This window comes from Embiotoca jacksoni, unplaced genomic scaffold, assembly GCF_022577435.1.
Source record: "Embiotoca jacksoni isolate LCO1_2020_lvr unplaced genomic scaffold, fEmbJac1.0.p SCAF_12, whole genome shotgun sequence".
Taxonomy (NCBI): domain Eukaryota; kingdom Metazoa; phylum Chordata; class Actinopteri; family Embiotocidae; genus Embiotoca; species Embiotoca jacksoni.
The window spans coordinates 10809980-10830611 of NW_027185252.1; the positions used below are offsets into that span (position 1 = coordinate 10809980).

A 20632-nucleotide genomic window follows, 5' to 3' on the forward strand; every position below is an offset into this window, starting at 1 on the left:
TGTTGCTCATTACATTCGCCCATTCTGAAACAGACGCACCTGTCAGCATTTCATCTTCCAGTAGATGTCAGTGTTTAACATGTCTAGTTTGGTCAGAAGCTGTTTGGAAGATCAGAATTAGTGATAATGATAGTAATAAATGATAAAAACCAAGAATCCTGCAGATTTTTAAAGAATTTTATATGAATTAATTTAATTTAGAGGTTGTCATCAATCCTAATAAATGGGAAACAATAACCTTTTAATTATATTATCAAAACTTCACATGCATTTCCCCCCCCCCTCCTCCTATTTGCACTTGGGTAGGTTGGTGTTACACTTCTGTTTTGGTTTTCACAATTTCCGTTACAACTGCTAGATGTGGTTGTTGCACGGGCAGCTATGGGATAAGCATAATTTGTTTGGTACAAATAACTCCATACCCTGGTTCATTATGTGCACACATTCTCAGATGGTAACTGCTCACATACTAAACAATATTTTTTTCTGAAGGACAGGACAAAGTCAAGCACAGTGGAATAATCAAGTATTTCACCACACATGCTTCAGGGATTATGTGCAATGACTCTGTGGAAGACTGAATTTGTTCCAAAGGCAACGAGTTACCCTGCGGCTGATCAGACATCTCAAGTTATTTACAGTTTTAGGTGTTTCTGTTTTTACCTTTACCTGCATACACTTGAAATGAATTAGTGGATAAGGTTTAGAGTGTTTACTACATTTTTGTGCCAAGATTAAACCGAGTAGGATTACCTGTGTTCCCAGACAAGGATATTAAATAATCTAATATAAATTAAAATGATATGGTTTATTGTATTTAAACATTAAATAAACATCTTAAAATGGCATATTTGTAGATGCTAGTATATCAAGCATTTTGTACAAAGGTAGCCTAAAAGCAGTACAACTATTTGCTCAATATTGTTGTATTTATAGTTCGGTTTTTTTTAGGTAGAAACACCAGCAACAACTTCTATTTTTCAATTTCAAAGTTATAGAAATAATACTTTTTAATAATACGTTTTTATTGCAAATACCATATTTTAGGAAAAGACTGCTTTGACAATGAGACATCAATTTGCCTTAACAATAATACAAATAATTCAACTTCCGCTCTATATTTCAGACTAAAACCCTCGTTAACGAATACAAAAGTGTATTGCAGTATAACTGAAAACATGACATTTACAATTTTGTCTTTGTATGTACGTTTTATCGTAAAGACAGTTTTTAGTATAATGATTATTAAGATGTTTGCAAAATGAATGGTTAATTATTTCAAATTCACACTATTATTTTGAAGGAGTTGTTTCTTTGTTTCTGATCTTATTCTGACGCATTTGCTCAAAGGTGCGCATGCGCCCAGACTGGTAACGCTTTAATTCTGGACAAACGGATTGTGCTGGTGAGACCTGTTCATTATGATTTGCTGGAAATATTGATTGCGTTTTTTCCTTTTTTTGGAGAAGCAGTTGAGATTTTCTGGAGGCTCTTCAGGACCAGAGTGGTCACCAGCCCGCCAGCGCTGCACAGACACACCGCCGTGTCTGTTCCTGCTGGCTTGTATCTTCAGCTGATCGTCGCTTCAACATCCAGTGATAACTTCACTTGGAAGCAAGTTCGGATGTGGCAAGCAAACTGCAGACGAATGCATAATTTAGCAGACTGGATTTCCGGTAGGCAAAACGAATCACAGCTTTTCTTTTTTCAAAATAATGATACAGAAAACGGCCTGTGATTGATAAGACTTATCAAACCCCTTATGAGACACATCTGCTAATTTGAAAATTGATAACAGAAATTGCAGTAGTACATAAAAAAAATTTTTTTTAACGTGTGAATGGAAAATAAGAGCGAGAGTGGCATGAGGTCCAGGCGCGTGTCTCTGTCAGCTGGCAGTACACGTGACATAAACATAGCAGCCTGCCTGACCTCGCAGGAACAAGGAGTGCTGAGCTGTCATATTCCCTGATGATGCTTTTTCATATACCGCTCTTAATTTCACATCATAATTGATGTGTCGTTTAAATGATACATGTTCCAAGTATTTATATTGGAGTTCAAAGTATTTATATTGGAGTACATGTTAAACATGATTGAGACAGTGAGTGATTTTTCTTCTTGGTTCTGATTGTAGGGACAGTGATGGGAGGCTGTGTGGGGAGGAGTAGGATGGATGGACATGGGAGCGCCCGAAGCTCGACAAGGAGCAAAAAACGTGGAGGTAAGAAATCAGAAACACGTTGGACAGCAGCCTCTAATTTTAGTGAATGCACAAGAGAACAGCTTTATAGTCAAGACATGGAATAATAAACTGTGAATAAAACAGTTTCTATACATTTATTTCTGCAGGCTGCTGTTACACCTGAGATGAAAGGTGGTTACAATAAGGGGCAATGAGGCTCCTGAGCTTGAAAGAGTCTATATTCCTGCAGGCCCACTACTGTTACATGTAATTATTGTTTTGTGTTACCATTGTCTTCCACTAAATGGAAATTGCTTGTGTCATGAATCACTGAGACGTCAAGCTTTCATTAATATATCAGGGCACAACCAGTACAATGCAGCACTTTACATAATAATACCTACATACAGCACCAGATGGGCAGTAAGACGAAGCTTTAACAAGTCATGCATCGAGTTCCAGCTGCACCCCTGTTGCATGGAACTCATTCTCCATCTGAAAGTTTACAGTTTCAGGTGTTAAACATCTCAAGCATCGTGGTTTAGTCATGTGTCTAATCTGTGCTGAAGATCTGCCCTGATAGGACAGATTATATAAATACTGTTCATTCCTTGTGAACAAGTGCCTGTGTGCTCGGCTGGATTTACATGCATTATGCATTGGGCAGCAGCAGCAGGGGCCTGCATGAAGAGTTTTCATATCAGAGATTGACCTAGTTGGTGCATGAGTTTCCTTATGTTGAAAGTAGAAGATAGACAGACATGGCTGTGGCTCAGATGGTAGAGTAGGTTGCCCACTGATCAGAAGGTTGGTGGTTCGATTGCTGGCTCCTCCTGTCCACATGCCTAAGTGTCCTTGGGCAAGTGAATGTGTGTGAATGTACTCCCGATGGCGGGAACCTTGCATGGCAGCTCAGTCTCATTAGTGTGTGAATGGGTGAATGTAAAAGTGCTTTGAGACCGTAAGGTGATAAAACACTATACAAGTGCAGACCATTTACCATTTACATGACCTCTCAGGTGATTTTTGAGGAATTGGACCTTGTATTTCTCCTCTGCTCACTCTCAGTAGTGAGAATGCAGCTTCTGGGAGATTACTATAAATAGCAGAGCTTAGCCAAGAAAAACAACCACCTGTGGGAGATATTCACCAGAAATAGTGGCAACTTTAACAGACTGTAATTGCCTGACCAGGGTTTATTGTCTGTTAATAGGTTTACCACGTTGCCTTTGGTCTCTCTCACGTTGTCTCTAAATAGAGCTGATAGGATTAGGCTTCTTGTGTACCTGATGGCAAGGACACCCAACTGACTCTGTCCATGCAATGAACCTGTTTGCACAAACTGATCTTGAGGTATTTTAGCGCTGTGGAGTGTTTGTTACTAGAAGGGATAAAATTGGAGGGAGTGTGGACATTTTTAAGCAACTGGGGAAGTGTTACATCAGTTAACAGAGCTCTGAGTCTGCACATCCCGGTAAACTATTTCAAGCGAGCGGGTTGGACAGCAGGGGCTGTCTTCTTCTTCGGGGTCGTTCTCGGTAGCTCATTGTTGTGGACTTTTGATGAACAGAAGTTTGACTCACATCAAACCTCAGAGGAAGAACAGCAATGGGAGTACCTAACTCCAGGGAATACACTTACTATCACGCTCCAACCACACCTTTTAGGATTTTGCTGAAAAGTAAGTTTAGATTTTTGTCTAAGGGGATTTTTTTTTTCTTTCATGTTTTCTGCTTTCGTGTTTGTGCTGCTTACTGTGTGCGCTATAATTAGTCTCAGAGGGGTTTTATGTTATTGTCTCTACTGTTGTTGTTATTATACTAAGGTTACAATGGTTTTCTTGTGGATATGTGTATCAGTATTAAATGATCATCAATTTGCTGTGATTGCAAAGCTGAAAATGAAATACTATACAAGCAACAATAAAAATAAAAAAAACTGAACAAAAATATATGCGTTTATAACATAACATACTACAAAGATCGGTGCAATTAGTATTAGTTAAAGATAGAATATGGCAATGATGTGGAAATAACAGTAGGTCCAAAATAACCTCCTTTTAATTGACAGGAATTTATTTAATTCCTTTTATTGCAGAGTTTTAGTTGGTTGTATTTTCCATTCACCAGGAATGGTTAAGCTTAAAGAGGGAAACCAACATGTTACCTCACATTAAATTGAACTTTCTAAGCTTAGTTTCCAGGTAGCTAGGCTGACAGCTGAGGACACGCTATCATAGCTGATCTGTCTGTAGACAGTTAAGAATCGATTTCATCCTCGTCTAAGGACGCTCAAGCTTGATGATTGTTTTAGGTTGGTAGGATTCCAGACAACATAATTTGCATTTGTTTGGTCGGCATGTTAATGCACTTTTGCATGTTTTCCTGTCCAAGTCAACAAAATTAGACTTGAAGACTAAAAATCCATGTTTGTGCAAAGAGGTTAAAATAATAGAATATTCATGAACATAATGAAGTAATCAACACTGGAGGTGTTTTTTTTTTTTTTTTTTTTAAAGCAGTCTACATACTTTTGCTATATTGCAATTATGGATAAGTGTGTTTTTTTGCTACTGAAACTTTTCCTGACTAACGCATCAAATATAGATTTAGTAAATTATGATCTTCTGAAAGAAGTTTCAACCTGATAACCAGGCCATTGCCTCATCATTAAGTCACTGTTGTGGCCTGCAGTTTTAATGGCATAGAAAATCATGTAAATCCCTTTGTGATGGGAATGACACCTCATGCCCAAGTTTGTAGGCACTCTTCTTTGTTATACATCATAATGCATCTGATAGGTGCATGCTTATTGTGTTCAACAGAAGTAGGATCAACGTTTGTAAAAGCCTTTTTTCCTCTCTCTCTTAATTTAACATAAACATTCAGCTGGTGGACATACTATAAGTTGGACATTCTTGTGCAATTCAAGACTCCAATATATGAAAAACAATGAGATATCAATCGAATGAGGTATAGGAAAGTAAACAAGTTAAACTGCATACAAACAAAGTATCTGAACATAATAAATATACAACAATATCAATATCATATAAGTATTAGATTTTGAAATCTGATCATAAATAAACTTCTCTATGTCCTTCTAAAATGCAGATAATGAGGGGAAGTAACAAAATTAATACATGACTGTTTCTATACATTTCTGTGTTACATAGGTAAATGTAATTTAAGACTTAAAGGAATTGACCTGATCTTGTTCGAAAAACTGAATGGCAAGGAGCATAACCATGCTTTGAATATGCTTTTGTGTTTTTGAGCACTCTCCAATTTGAAATTGTGAAGATGGGATAATTGATTTGGAGTGGTTTTGTGTTTCTGTTGTCTGCTTGTTGTGGCAGACGTGTGTGCCTTTCATTGGCCACAGAGTGCTCATCTCTCCAACCAATGCCTTATGGGATAGGGACAGATAAATCCTGTTATGTGGAACCTGATTACTGCCTATAATCCACTGGCCAGTGCTTGTGTGTGTGTGTGCGTGTCAGTGCACGTGGATGTGTTACCAGCCTCTGCAGTAATCCACGACACTATAAATAATCACTTTGATTTTCCTCCCTTTGTGAATCAAAGTGACTTTCTTGGTATACCAATATACTGGACATACCTATATGCCAACATGAAAACACTGCAGCAGGTGCACAAAATACTACTTTTGGAGTTCCAATGGAAAGCAGTTCCGTGCATCACAGTAATCTGCTTTAGTCATCCTGTATAGAAAGTGTTAAATATCACAGAGATAGGGTCCATAAAATTACAGGGGAGTGTACATATTGTATGTTTTCATGGTGTGTTTTTAACTCATACTGAATATCTTTCTGTATGGGCGTGTTAAGATGAGCCTTTTGGGCCTTGTCGAACCGCACTGGTGTTTACAGAAAACAATAAAGTTGTAATGCATTTAAATTTCCTAATGTATCTTTCATAAATGTAATCTTATATTGGACTGGGAAATGGTTGTTCCGCCTTTCATATTTCTTTGTAGTGAAACTCTAATATAAGATCATCAAGAGATAGATCATGTACAACTTTCACAAATAGTTTTGTGTGATTTATTTTGTCAGAAATTATAGCTTGACACAACTCTGCTTATACCAATATACATCAGAATTACACCAAAATATTCCCTGCTAATCACAGGTGCCTTGGGTAATGGTAAAGAGCTAAGCTATTATCTTTAGAGCAGTTTTGGCCTGAAGCAACTTGGAAACTATGTACCTACTAAGTAGTTCTCTCAGAGGTGTACTGCCAGATAACCTTTTAGAAACTAAAGGTTGTCTGCTAGAGTACAACCTTGATTATTTTGGGTTACAGTCTGGGTCAGTTCTTGGATCAATCTTTAGATAGGATTGAACTCTGCCCTTTCCCCCCCCCCCTTCAGGACGCAATGAGCCTCTCAAGAAAGAGCGTCCAAAATGGAAGAGCGAGTACCCGATGACGGAGGGCCAGCTGAGGAGTAAGAGGGATGAGTTTTGGGATACAGCCCCGGCCTTTGATGGACGGAAAGAGATCTGGGACGCACTCAGAGCAGCAGCCCTGGCTGCAGAGTGCAATGACCTGGAGCTAGCACAGGCTATAGTGGATGGAGCGTGCATTACACTGCCACATGGTATGAGAGCACACAAAGGCACATAAACATACACACAACACAATCCCCTTTCAAATATGGAAATATCATCCAGCTTTGAATTGTAAGCTGTAAATGTCCTGGAACTTGCAGCATAACGCTCTGTAATGATTCTCAAAATGTCAAAGAACAGTTTGCAAAATCCCATGCATCAATTGTCCGGAGATTACTGCTGTAAATGTTACATAACAGTGGCAGCGCTGCGTGACCACTGTGAATGGAAAGAAAGCCACGACAGACTTAGGTGGAACAAATGCTGTACCTGCATATTTATCGACTGATACGCAGGAGTAGTTCACCAGCTGAAGAACAACTGATGTTGTTGATATGAATATGACAGGCTCATACCTCCAACAATGGTAAAGAGTGGAGAAACAATTTATGTATCGAGGTTAAAATCAGTTGCTGTTAGTGATAGATATTTTTGAAAATTGGTTGTTCATGTTGGTTATTTCTCCTCTGCAGGCTCTCTCACAGAAAGTTATGATGAACTGGGCAACCGTTACCAGCTGCCAGCTTACACTTTAGCCCCACCTGTCAACCTCATCAATGAAACATCCAGTGACAGCAAAGTTTCTGATTCCACACAAAAACAAGCTCAATCCCCCCCATGCAGACAAGAGTTTCAGCTGCGGGTGCGATTATCGACAGGTATGATATGATATGTTTACAGTATATACATGTATGGATATGAAATACTTTTTGGGTCGAAACTACATGTTATGCAGCTTTTCCCATGGATATGACATTTCATCTGCACTTGTCTCGTCTCGGCTGGAGACAGATTTATTATTCATAGCTATTCAGTGTCTCACAGCTTGTTTGGAAATCTGTGTCAGCTTCATTCATGCCTTGTGGTTTTCTCAGGGAGGGACGTGCGTCTGACAGCCAGCATGGCCGACTCCATCGCTGAGCTGAAGAAACAATTGGAAGAACAGGAGGAAATTGAAGTGATCCGCCAGAGGTGGTTCTTTTCCGGGAAGCTTCTGACCGACAAGACTCATCTGCAAGACGCCAAGATCCAGAAGGACTTTGTTGTCCAAGTGATTGTCAATATCAATCCCTCAGTCATAACTAACTGTGGAGTGATGCACAGGCAGTGAAGTGAATAAAAGATAAAGAACGTGCAAGAGAAGGCTGCAGGAACAAAAGTAGGGCTCACCTCCCAGCCGGTACTGCAGTGGAACTTTGTGTACATTTTTATATAAGAAATGATTGCTTTTATATTGCTCCTTTTTCTATTTTTCCTTTTTCCAAATGAAGTGAGAATATTGAAAAGCACTAAAACACTTTAGATTAAAAGTAGAGCCCTACGATGCACATCCCAGTGTCCGTCAGTCTGTGTGTAAAGATGTCAACTCACTATTGTTTACATGGGTTTCCCTCTTTGTCATGTCCGTTTGTACTCGTGCTTAAATTAAATATGGTTCAACTGGGGATCCCAAGAAGCAACATCTATTCTCTCTTTCTTTTTTTTTTTTTAAGTTTTCTGTTGTGTAATTTAAGAAGTAGAAAGAAAACTGTAAATACCAGATTTAATATGTGTTGTTTGGTCATGTAACAATGTGCACTATATTTTTAATTCACAACTGTATATTTCTGATAAAGACACGAAATGTAAAGAAAGCACCTTTCGAAGAGTAATAAGAGATGATCAGATTTTTTTTTTTTTTATTTCATCACTCCAAACAAGATAGTTTAGTTTTATGTACAAAATGATGCTCACTGTACTTGAATAACTATTAATAAATATTGGACATTAATAGTCATTCTCTGCTTTCCTGATTTTTAAGCACGACAAAAAAAGTACCCGAACTTGTCTCCAAAACAAGACCTGAAATACAGTCCACCAACTGGCTTTTTTTGTTTGTTTAGCTGTTTATGGAAATGCGTTTTATTCCACTCATACCCTTTTTAGTTTAATTGGAAATAACATTATTTACATAATGGTTAGAAGTCCAGAAGGCTGTTTCAGAAAACCTGATGGCCTATATCTTTATCTGTTTGATAGATAGATAGATAGATAGATACAATTATGACGGGTTTCAGTTAACACAGTGGTTGGTAAATGTTTTTTATGGATACTAAGGTGGCCGTCTTTTTGACGTATTTTGTCCTTTACCTCCTCATACACTTCTAAACAGCTGTTGTTTACTGGCAGTAAAGTATGCGGTTCACCTCGTCTCCAATTCACCGTCAGTGAACATGTGACCGACCTCGCCGTCTTTTGAAAACAGACTTTAATGCGCATTAATCCGGATTAATTTCACCTGACTGGACCAAGCAGCACCTGCTCAGCGATTCTGCCAGAATGCACTACCAGTCTACTACTACGTCAAACCACACTTTACTCTGTTATCCTGAAGTTTTTAATTCTTCTTTTGTGAAACTGCCCTCAGCTTCACCGGAGCTTTCAACTGCACCACACGGCCATCTTCTGCAGATAATGGCAGTCTCAATTGTCAAGGAGTTTAGTTGTTGTGGCGTCATCTCACGTTGTGCGCGTTGTACGTGGTAAACAGCGACATCTGCTGGCGAGATAACGTGAAGGCCGGGGCAGACACGCGACACCCACCTTTGACGTCATTAGGTAAGCGACAGAATCATCCGGAGCTCCGAAAGACAGTTTTGGGGGGTAACGCGTCTTATCTTCAACCCCGAAGATGGTCAAATCGGGGAAACTTCGCTCTGGGACGGGCTCGAAACTCAAACGGTGGAAGAAAGGACACAGTAGCGACTCAAACCCGCAGACGAGTCGTTTTCGGCAGGCCGCTAAGAGCCGGTTCTTCAGTCGTCCCACCGGTGAGCTACCCTTCACACGTGGGTCTGTGACTCGTGCTTACATCAGCTAACGTTAGCCCTTTAACTTTGAACAGCCCAGCCTAATGTCATGTAATATAATATAATATAATATAATATAATATAATAATCAGCAAATAACGTTTCAAGCAGAAAATCGTACTTCCTATCTTCTGTCTTTTCTGTTTAACAAACAGGCTGAATAGTAATAGTACGTTTTTAATCCAGCTCATCAGATCTTCACCGTTGTTATGCACATTCGGTTTAACTTGGGACTTTCCGTTCTGATCAATTATAACCATATAAAGCCAATGATCAGACCCAAACTTAGACCAAAGGTGCCTAAACAACAATGTCATGGTCAGCATCACGTCTTCTGTTTTGGGGGCTTATTGCCTTCAGTGGAGAAATCATCAGCAAGTAAAACACGTGCTTTGTTGGATGAATGTTGGGTAGGATGACCAGATCTCAACAAACCAAAAGAACCACGAAATATGTTTGTGGACTGGTAGTCTTAACAGTTTGATACGTCTATCCAAAAATAAACACGCACAATATACCATGCAGGTCACAGGTTGGGCCTTCAGCATGAAGAAATGAGAAAATAACTTTTATTTGAATGCAATTTTCGGAACTCCCAAACTAAGTAAATGCAGCACCATAAACAAAACCTAAGGTTTCACAATACATGGTCTCATGCAACGCTATCTTACTACACCATGGTCTGCTGACCTGATTGGGAGTGTTGCATTGTTGTCTGAACCCCAGTTATATCAGCTACTGTTTCCTTATCTATTGGCTAATCATCTTTGGGTTTCTGTAGGAATGCATCCACATGAGCCACACATTTCTTGTGACACTCGCATGTACTGTCGCTTCATGACATATTTTACCCAATGTTAAATTTAAGACCTAAATTTAAGACAAAAATGGCAACGCCTTACACCGGCTTCAGCTGTAAATAGTTTCCAGTTTTTGTTGTTGCTGCATTTCTGGTTCTTTGTGGTGTCATATTCGGCTGAAATGCTGACAGACAGACAGACAGATAGATAGTAAAAATCTTAAACATAAAATGCACAGTATATACAATAAAATAGAATAAAATAGAATAATTAAATTAAAACTAACTAAAAACAATAGTGCAAAGTTTTTTTTAATTTTTTTTATATTTAAACAACCAAGAAAAACATACAACAGACAACAATGTTATTGTACTGTGATGGATTTTGCCAGAGGTGAGTTATTGTACAGTCTTATTGCAGCGGGCAGGAATGATCTCCTGTATCTGTGCTTGTGACAGCGGAGCTGGAGGAATCTTTTGGAGAAAGTGCTCTGATGTCCCTGCAGCAGGTGGTGGAGAAGGTGGTCAGGATTATCCAATATGGATAATAGTTTGTTCAGCGTCCTCCTCTCCACCACCTTTTCCAGACTGTCCAGTTTGCAGCCAATGATGGAGCCGGCCTTCTTCACCAGTTTGTTAAGTCTGTTGGTGTTGCTGGCTCCAATGCTGAGGGGGGAGGGGGGAAGGCAGCAGAGGTGTTTGGGAGGTGTGAGGTGTGGAGGAGACAGATGAGGGCGGTGAACTAAACCTGTTGAAGAAACAGTTTAGCTCATTGTTAAAATCGCCGGTACCGATGGTTTACATCTCCTCCTCTTCGCCTTCAGCTGAGCTCCAGCTCTGCAACCCCGACGTCTTCTCCGAAGTTCGTCCAGGATTTCAGGCCCTGCTTCGGGCAGCAGCAGTAGAGGCCTACTCAGCGCGATCAGCTGATCACGAGAGTAAACAATGGCCCCAGTCCGCTGTGCGTAGCTCTCCGTTACAAAGAGGGAAAAAAGTAGAAGAAGAGCCACCAGAAAAGTGGAAAAGTTACAGTCCATTGTCTGACCGTCACTTAACACACGTGAAAGAAAAAAAAAAAGCAACTCCGAAGATAGCTTGTGAATCGCAAATTTGTTCATTGGGCATAGTGTTGGCAGACGTTGTCTCAACATGCAGGACAGGGCATGAAAGTGCTGTGCAGTCCCACATAAAGTGGGACAACTGGTCACTGTAATGTCAGCTGTAGCTCAATTCATATACCCCTAACAACTTCAAAACTGCAGGTCAACACGAACAATGGATTTCTACTCATGCATTTCTGTGTATATCTAAATTTCCTGTAGATCCTCAATATATGCTGCTACCTCAAATGTTTAAATTTCTGCAAACAAAATGGCAACACAAAAATCCTCAACTCTAATGTCTGAAAATGTGGTTAGCTTCATGTGAAGGCTGATCTCTTTTTTTTTTTTTGTGTCCCCACAGGAAAAAGTGATCTAACGGTTGATGCTCTTAAGCTTCACAATGATCTGCAGGCCGGTCCGCTGGAGCTCAGTGCAGGCAGCCGCAAAGATGCCTTTATGGAAGAGGAACCGGATGAGATGTTGTCAGAAAGAACCTCAGGCACCTTCCTCAGCGGCCTGTCGGATTGCTCCAACCTCACCTTCAGAAAGGTTCAGCGCTACTGGGAGTCTAATTCAGCTGCCCACAAAGAGGTAGGTAGTACCACTGATGGTAGTTAATTTATTCATAACACCATATTCACAAATGCCTTCATATCGTATGGCCATGAAATAATCTGGTTGAAAATTATCGAGTCTCTCGCCCGCACGAACACAATCACCTCACTCTTTCTCGCCTTCCCTCGTCGTGACTTCACAATGGTGCACTCTGTTCGTGTGTGACGGGAGCAGTCTCAGAGCTTTTTGATGGCCCATCTCATATCTTTTGCAAATCCCGGATACGGTAGCTGTCTGTAACTGCAGCATTGTCATCTGACATGTCTCACAGATCTGTGCAGTGCTGGCAGCTGTGACCGAGGTGATCCGGAGTCAAGGAGGAAAGGAAACTGAAACAGAGTACTTTGCTGCTTTGGTGAGTGCTGCCTTATTCATTTACAAAGACTTTATCAAATAACTTCTTACGTGTTGAAAGATAAAGTAAATCCAGGCTTTTTGTCTGGAAATAAAGCCTGTCTGTGATCTTTGTAGATGACCACCCTGGAGGTTGTGGATTCAACAGAGTCCCAGGCTGCAGTGGCGTACCTCCTCAACCTGGTCATGAAGCGGTAGGACTTCAAGTTGCCCCCCCCCCCCCCCCCCCCCCCCCCCCCCCCCCGACAATAAGCGTCCCCAAGAAGTGTCAGAGCGACTTGAAATATATTTTTTATCTGCTTGCTGTCTTGTATTCTGTAGCGTTCCTGTTCCAGTGCTCATGTCCAAGTTCTCTGACACCACCAAGGCTCTGTTGGACATCATGTCTAGACAGGCTACGTCTGACACCGCCTCAGCGCTTCGATGGGTGAGTAGATCTGTCTCTGTTTGCCTCCTTATTGTTGGAAACTCTAGCAAAGATAGTTTTTTCTATCTTGCGTCTGCAGATCCTGTCGTGCCTGGCCACTTTGCTGAGGAAGCAGGACGCATCTGTGTGGACTTACCCGTCCACTCTTCAAGCTTACCACGGCCTGCTCAGCTTCACAGTGCACAGCAAGCCGAAGGTCTGTCCCACCAGTAGCTGCTCACCCGCATTAAACAGATGCACGCTGTCTGTTTCAGATGTTCTACTTGTTGAATTCAACTTTCACTGAGATACTAAAGGCTGGAAATGTTGTACCATTTCATTTTATGTTCACTTTTTTTCCTCTCAGGTCCGTAAAGCAGCACAGGCAGGAGTCTGCTCCATTCTTCGAGGTAGTGACTTCCTGTTTACAGATAATGCTCCAGCCCATCACCCTGCTGCAGTAACCACAGCCAAGTTCTGCATAAAAGAAATGGAGCAGGCCGGAGGTAAGGCATTATGGTCATTGACACACGCATATAGGAGTTCAGCAAAGGAATGTGCCTATTTATAGAGTTTGTGTGATTCTGTGGTTGTCCAGCATGTTGTACCTCTTTTTTTTTTTTCCTCAGGCAGAAAAGAGGACACCACCACACTTCATGTGCTCGGCCTGCTGAAGGAGTTGATGGGGACATTTCCTCTGGGAGCTGTCAAGTCCTGTTGTGAGACTCTGCTGCGAGTGATGACACTCAGCCATGTGGTGAGAACACAAAAATATCAAAATGTGCAGCTAGACACTCTTTTTTTTAAAAACATTTTCTGGTCATCCACACGGATGCTCAGATTTAGTTTTTAATGTCTGCTGTGTTTCTGACTGCAGCTGGTGACAGCCAGCGCCATGCAGGCCTTTCATCGGCTGTTCAGTGGGAAGCCAAATGCTTCATCTCTCTCACCAGAACTGAACGCTCAGATCATCACGGTGAGAGAACACAAACACAGTGAGTGCGTGCCTTAGTCATAATGAAAAACTTTGTGTGAAAGCTGACTCTCATATGTCATCCGCAGGCTCTTTATGATTACCTGCCCAGTGAGAACGACCTGCAGCCTCTGCTGGCCTGGCTCGCTGTCATGGAGAAAGCACATGTTCACCTGGCAAAGTAATAAAACATATTTCTTCACAACAGCACCACATATTCTGTCTTGTAAATGGGTCTTTTCCAGTCAGATTAGTCAGCAAAAGGTTGATCGACTGCCTCCGTGTCTAGTTTGCAGAGTTCTCTGAGTTTGGGTCACCTCCCTCGACTCTTCTCTGCTGCCATGTCCTGCCTGTTGTCGCCTCACACACAGGTGGTGTCTGCAGCCACCAACGCGCTCAAGGTAAAGGACATCCACTATCTTAAGTTGATGAAGATGTGTGATGAATTTTTTCTTGTGACGGATGTCTGAAAATCTTCTAACAGGTTGAGGAAATTTACAAAGGAGTCAGTGATGTTTTTGAGTTGATGTTTGTCTCTTTTCAGACTTTGTTGACTGAATGTGTTGCCCCTCACATGGAGGAAATGGGCATGATCACTGCCTCCGCCTCTGCTGGAAATCCCTCCTATATCTGCAAAATGTTTCGGTATGATCCCTAACTGTTCGCCAAGCAAGTCTCCGTCTTTCCCTCTTTTTTTTTTGTAGAGACTAAATGTAAATGCTCATCGTGATAATTATGGCTATGCGTATGTGTTCCAGTATCATAGAAGAGGGATTATCCTACCGCTTCCATGCCTCCTGGCCATTTGTGCTGCAGATCCTCGGCTGCTTCTATCGAGTTGCAGGGAAGCGAGCTCACCCCGTCATGACGAAGGTAGAGTTACAAAACCTTATGGATCACTGTGGGATAAAAGAAAGGTATAAACGTTTACCCGAGTGTTTGTGTTTGGCTCTTGACAGTCCCTGCAGTCTCTGGCAGACCTGCGCTCCACTCCTCAGTTCCCCTTCAGCGGTGAGTTGGACTTGGCTGTAGGAGGAGCTGTGGAGAGCATGGGGCCTGAAGTTGTGCTGGGCGCCGTGCCTCTCAACATCACTGGCTACGAGTAAGGGCACATTCATGGACACGCAAACACTGTGGAGCACTCCTCTGGTTGTTACTGTGCTTTAACTGACTGTGCTTGTTTTTTTTTTTTTATTTTATTTTTTTTAATCAGTGATGACTTGGAGTTCCCGCGCAGCTGGCTGGTCCCGGTCATACGTGATCATGTGAAGAACACTCACCTTGGATTTTTTGCCTCTTATTTCCTCCCTCTGGCCTCCACTCTCAAGCAGAGAGGTAAAGAAACGGTGGGGCAACTGGGAACGTGGATCTTCGTACTTACTAACGACGTACTAACTGATTAATCTGTTCTTGTGTTGTAGCTGAAGAGTTGCAGCAAGCAGGACAGAAACTGGAGGCCAAAGTCTACCAGACCTTACAGCTTCAGGTAGCCTAACAGACTTAACATGTTTCCTTGTCTGAACTTGGTAATGTGCAGGGAGTTATTAAGATGTACATGTGTCTAATGTGTGCTCTTTGTTCTAGATTTGGACCATGCTCCCTGGCTTCTGTACATGTCCCGTGGACTTGCTGGCATCTTTTAAAGGCATCGCCCGCACACTCGGTATGGTTATTAATGAACGGCCTGACCTGAGACTCACCGTGTGCCAGGCGCTGCGCACCATCATCAACAAGAGCTGCAGCACAGGTAGGAGGACTCGCATGTTCACAAAGAGAGACACAACATAGAGAAACTGCAAAATCTCTTGAATCAAGTCATTCAAAAACTTTTGTGTCTTCTTTATGTCTGCAGAAGAGGAAAAGGCTGAAGTGGGCCGCTTCTCTAAGAACTTCCTGCCCATCCTGTTTAATGTGTACAGCCAGCAGCCTGCAGCTGGAGAGTCTGGAACCTACAGGATGGCTGTACTGGACACCATCAAAGTCTATTTAACTGTCACTGAAATGCAGGTAAGGAGTTTTCACACATTGAGCTGCATATTTGTTGACATAATTTAACATACATATTTTATGACATTACTGTCACGCTGAGGGCTCGACATATGCCAGAAAATATCACGTATGGCCTCTTTTCATACAGAACTGATTGTTGTCAGAGGCTATATTTATTGTGCTGGTCTATCACTAATCAAAACAATTTCCTTCAGATGATTTGCACATTCCTGCAAAAAGCCACCGAGAGACTGACAAGCCCAGAGACCACTGAGTTCATACGGTAGGACATGAATGTGGATACGTTGCTGCAGAATTATTCCTTTTCTTTATTAGTGACATATGTACTTCAGAATAGGGAAAGTCTCAGTATACTTACTCTTTTATATTTGCTTCTTTTTTCTGGCTTTCTCTGCTTCTCAGGCTGTCAGTGATGGACCTTGTGGTTGCCATGGCGCCCTGTGTGGATGAGTTAACCATGACTAAAACCTTTGAGCTGATTAGGCCATATTTGGAGGTAAGGCTGCATATACATCGGGCTTAATGGCATTTAACAAAAAAAAAATAAAAAAAATTCCTGTTGAACTTAAGTACATTTTTGGTTAACTTTATGTCTGTTGGTGCCTTGTGTTTTTTCAGACAAAAGAGCCAGGCATGCAGAAGAAGGCGTACCGCGTACTGGAGGAGATATGCGGCACCGAGAGAGACGAGTGTAGATCGTTTGTCGTGGCTAATCTGGAAACCCTAAAAGTCGTCCTGCTTGAGACGCTGAAAAACGCCTCCTCACCAGCGAAGAGGGTGAGGCTGCTGAAACAGAGAGAAGGAAACATGAGATGGGACGGCACATCTCTATTTACAGTGTCTGATCATATCTTGCTATTTGCGCTGCTTTTTTTTTTCTCAGCCGAGACTGAAGTGTCTGATCCACATCGTGAAAAGGTTAAATGAAGAACACAAAGACTTTATCACCACGCTGCTGCCAGAGGTACCTACACAAATAAGTGCTGGCAGAGAAAAAACACACACACACACACGCACACACACTCGCACGCGCACACACACACACACACACACACACACACACACACACACACACACACACACACACACACACACACACACACACGCACAGATATTTTTCATTTTTATTTACCCTCTCTCTTTCAGGTGATTATTTGTACCAAGGAGGTGTCGGTTGGAGCTCGTAAGAACGCCTACAGCCTGCTGGTGGAAATAGGAAACGCTTTCGTCCGCTTCTGTGGGAACACAAAAGGTAACTCACCCATGTTCCCTTTATTGTATGTTTGTGGACACAACTGGATGTTTAACATTACCTTTCTCTGATCCAGATGCCATGGAGCAATACTTGGTGTTGGTGTACGCAGGACTCACGGGCTCCGTCACCATGATTACCTGCACGGTCTTGGCTCTGACACGTCTGGTGTTTGAGTATAAAGGTAAGCCTGCTGACGTCGAGACGTTTCCTGGTGCTCATTTGAAAGCGTGTGTTCGTGGACTGGATTCAGCCTGCTGTCTTTTCTTTCCCAGACTCTATCGAGGTGACCAGCATGGAGCAGCTGCTGCACAACATCTGTCTGCTGCTGACGTCTCGTACGAGAGAGATCGTCAAAGCTGCCTTAGGCTTCGTCAAGGTCATCCTCTTCATCATGGAACCCAAGACGCTGGCCTCGCATGTCACAGTCATGGTACGCAGGGCTCATTCTGGTCACCGGGAGTCACATGACTGTTGTCACATGACTGTTGAAGATATTTGGTCCAATAATTTAAGAGATTTCACTCTTGTGTTCAGATGGAGGGCATTGGAAACATCAAGGATGATGTGAGGAGGCACTTCAGAACCAAACTGAAGAACATCTTCACTAAATTTATCCGAAAGTTTGGGTAAGTACCCCATAATCTTTTAGATACTGGGAATCTTCAGCTTGCTAGTACCTCTGAGGGAGATTTGGGTGTGAAATAATACATGTCAAATATCAAATTAAGAAGTTTTTTTTTTTTTAAATTCTTACTCACCTGTAAAATCAGGTTTTTCTTCAAACCAGTGAGAAATTACATCAGATTAGATTGAGGATTCCACCTGTTTTATTGGCACTCTTGAACCAGTGTCAGTCAGGGTGCTTTCACGCCTAGCTTGATTGGTCTGGACCATCAGACTTTTCAGTTTGATCAGAACCAAAGTAGCAGGTGTGAAAGGACCCCGGGATCACAGTCCATACTGAAGGACCGACATTTGAATGCACAGTTTGTATTTTTGTGCCTGATCATTGTCTTTGTTTCAGTTTTGAGCTGGTGAAGAGCATGCTGCCTGCAGAGCACCACAAGGTGCTGGCAAACATCCGCAAGGATGAGGCTCGCAGCAAGAGGCGGAAACAGACCGCAGAGAAGCAGGACGACTCCGAGAGCGAAGAGGAGGCACCGAAAACAAAGAGGGAAAGGTAGAACTCTGTTCGTGACACAAAACCCAGCCTTTCCTCATCCATTTACCCACTTCCTCCCTAAAAACCTTCCATCTTCTATCTTCTTCTTCTTTCAAGTATTGAAGACATCCTTGCCGAGTCAGACAGCGATTTGTCTGAGGATGAAAGAAAGCCTCGTAATGCATACAAGAAAGCGGGCAAACAGCCAAAGGGACGCGCCTGGCTCAAAGAAGGAGAGGAAGATGACCCACTTAACTTCTTGGATCCGAAGGTTTCCCAGAGAGTGTTAGGTAACAAAGCCTCGGTACTTTGTTTTAGATCTGTCAAGAAAGGAGCTTCAGGGGAGTAAACATGGTTTGTGTTGTTTCTCAGCCACCAACCCAGGGCTGAAGAAGAGCGCCAAGGTTGAGCATGGCTTCAAAGTGACCTCAGACGGACGGCTGATCATTAGAGATGATGAAGAGGAGGATGTAAACGACAAAGGTAAGAGGAATCCTCTACTGTTCCATACAGTGCTTTGTGTCTAAACAGGCCATGATACCAACCCTTCACTCCTCTCACAGATGGAGGAGAAATGAAAGATATCCTCGAAGAGGCTGGAGTCAAAACTGTGAGTACTTAAAGTACACCGTGTACGTGCGTTGTCTTGGAAACAATTCATTGCTGTTGTGTTTACTGTCTGCACTTTCAAAACGCCCTCAGAAAAAGTCACAGAAGAGGAAATATAAAGATGACAACTTTGATGACGACATGGACATCGATCCGCAGTTAAAGTACAAAGGTAACTTAGATTAATTGACTTTTTTTGGGTGAAAATTTGAGCAACTCACAACTTGCCATGCTGATGATGTTTGTGTTTTGTTCTTACTCAGCCGGGGGCTCCGGTATCCACAGACCCCTGGGAGGCCACCAAGACATCGGAGCGGACTACAAATCAAAGGCGAGTCCAACAGCGCCCACAAACTGGACTGAGCCATGGTGTTGGTTGGAAACTGTCATTCTGAGTGTCTGTTCTTTCATCTTCTGTCCCTCAGAAAGGAAAAGGAGACGTGAAGAAAAAAGGAAAGCTGGATCCGTACGCTTACGTCCCTCTGAAGAAGGCACAGCTCAATCACAGGTACAAGCTGTAGCTGTGATTGCGCAACTCTTTAAAACTCTCGAGATGACGTCGTTAAAAATGTCATGTTTTATTTTGTGTTCACAGGAAGCGTGCCAAACTGCAGGGTCAGTTCAAGGGCATGGTTAGAGGAGCCAAGAAGGGGGCTCTGTCTGGAAAGAAAATGCAGAAGAATAAGAGGAAAGCCTGAAGAACATACTTTATATTACTCTATGGACTCTTAATGCGTTGTGTGCGATGGCGTGTTCATTTGCATGCTAATATGTGGACATACACTTTGGATGTGTGTGTATGTCTGTGTGCGTGTGTGTGCGTGTGTGTGTGTGTGTGTGTGTGTGTGTGTGTGTGTGTGTGTGTGTGTGTGTGTGTGTGTGTGTGTGTGTGTGTGTGTGTGTGTGTGTGTGTGACAGACTCTCTACAAAGTTGAAACCAGTTTGTTTTTGAACTGCACCGTCTTTCAAAGCTCTGATGATCACAGATGAACAGTCAATAGTGAGTTAATACGTCTGTGTCACAGCAGACGTGTTAATGCTGCCTTTCAGGATATTGTCAGACCAAATGGAAAATTAATTGTCGGTCACAACCAATATGCAATCGTTGGACATGCATCAGATAAATCTCTCCCCTCTGAGAAACATGTATGTATTTATGTCTTTAAATATATAGAGACAACTGTTAACAGAAAGAGTGGTGTGCCTTTTGTTATTGCGCCTTTTGGCCACCTGAGGGTGCTGTAGACTTGTAGCTGAATGGCAATGGTGAGTAAGCATTCATGAATGCTTTTAAGTTGATTTAAACACATTAAAGCTGTTTTGGACTGAAACATAAAATGTATAACCTTGCACTCTTCCTTATGAGAAACCCAGAGTCATCTCCATCCTGCAAGTGAAACATTTTCTTCTGACAGCGCTGCTTCAACTCAGAGAGAGAGAAGCTGTAGGTTGTTGTTTTGCTGCAGGGGTGAACATACCATTACTCATGTGATTCATTTCTCCAGATGGGTTGCAGCAAAATGAGTCATGAAGTGACAGACTGACCTCCTAATCACACTCTTTTGTGTCCGAGTTCAGTGTGTCAGTCAGTGTTTCTGAGGAGAGGAGCAGATGTCTCGGACTGATTCGGGACATTATCGGACCTGGAATAATCAGCACTGCAGTTATATACATATCTA

At 42.1% G+C, this 20632-nt stretch overlaps 2 protein-coding genes across 2 annotated transcripts; both read left to right on the forward strand.

The window, feature by feature from the left end:
- Positions 1-1373: 1373 nt before the first annotated feature.
- ubtd1a (ubiquitin domain containing 1a) lies at positions 1374-8595 on the forward strand. The gene is made up of 5 exons (XM_069144740.1): positions 1374-1676; positions 2138-2224; positions 6581-6808; positions 7292-7477; positions 7694-8595. Exons 1-5 carry the CDS (start codon positions 1625-1627, stop codon positions 7927-7929), a joined length of 789 nt encoding a protein of 262 aa, XP_069000841.1. The 5' UTR covers positions 1374-1624; the 3' UTR covers positions 7930-8595.
- Positions 8596-9249: 654 nt separating this feature from the next.
- rrp12 (ribosomal RNA processing 12 homolog) lies at positions 9250-20298 on the forward strand. Its single transcript, XM_069144742.1, has 34 exons — positions 9250-9628; positions 11931-12160; positions 12456-12539; positions 12656-12732; positions 12860-12965; positions 13045-13161; positions 13312-13450; positions 13574-13701; positions 13822-13920; positions 14007-14098; positions 14207-14318; positions 14462-14562; positions 14676-14790; positions 14877-15019; positions 15131-15252; positions 15339-15403; positions 15502-15664; positions 15770-15924; positions 16122-16189; positions 16330-16423; positions 16546-16704; positions 16811-16891; positions 17074-17179; positions 17256-17363; positions 17455-17612; positions 17717-17808; positions 18207-18362; positions 18462-18634; positions 18717-18827; positions 18908-18954; positions 19047-19125; positions 19217-19284; positions 19379-19461; positions 19549-20298. The coding sequence occupies exons 1-34, from the start codon at positions 9490-9492 to the stop codon at positions 19649-19651; spliced, it is 3873 nt and encodes a 1290-aa protein (XP_069000843.1). The 5' UTR covers positions 9250-9489; the 3' UTR covers positions 19652-20298.
- The last annotated feature ends 334 nt before the right edge of the window (positions 20299-20632 follow it).

Bases quoted from the DNA above. Each gene is read 5' to 3' on its own strand.
- ubtd1a (XM_069144740.1), top strand. From the start codon at position 1,625: ATGTGGCAAGCAAACTGCAGACGAATGCATAATTTAGCAGACTGGATT. The intron at 2,225-6,580 runs GTAAGAAATCAG...CCCCCCCTTCAG, and splicing joins AAGGAGCAAAAAACGTGGAG to GACGCAATGAGCCTCTCAAG. The intron at 6,809-7,291 runs GTATGAGAGCAC...TCTCCTCTGCAG, and splicing joins GTGCATTACACTGCCACATG to GCTCTCTCACAGAAAGTTAT.
- rrp12 (XM_069144742.1), top strand. From the start codon at position 9,490: ATGGTCAAATCGGGGAAACTTCGCTCTGGGACGGGCTCGAAACTCAAA. The intron at 16,705-16,810 runs GTGAGGCTGCTG...TTTTTTTCTCAG, and splicing joins CCTCCTCACCAGCGAAGAGG to CCGAGACTGAAGTGTCTGAT. The intron at 18,828-18,907 runs GTAAGAGGAATC...CTCCTCTCACAG, and splicing joins GGAGGATGTAAACGACAAAG to ATGGAGGAGAAATGAAAGAT.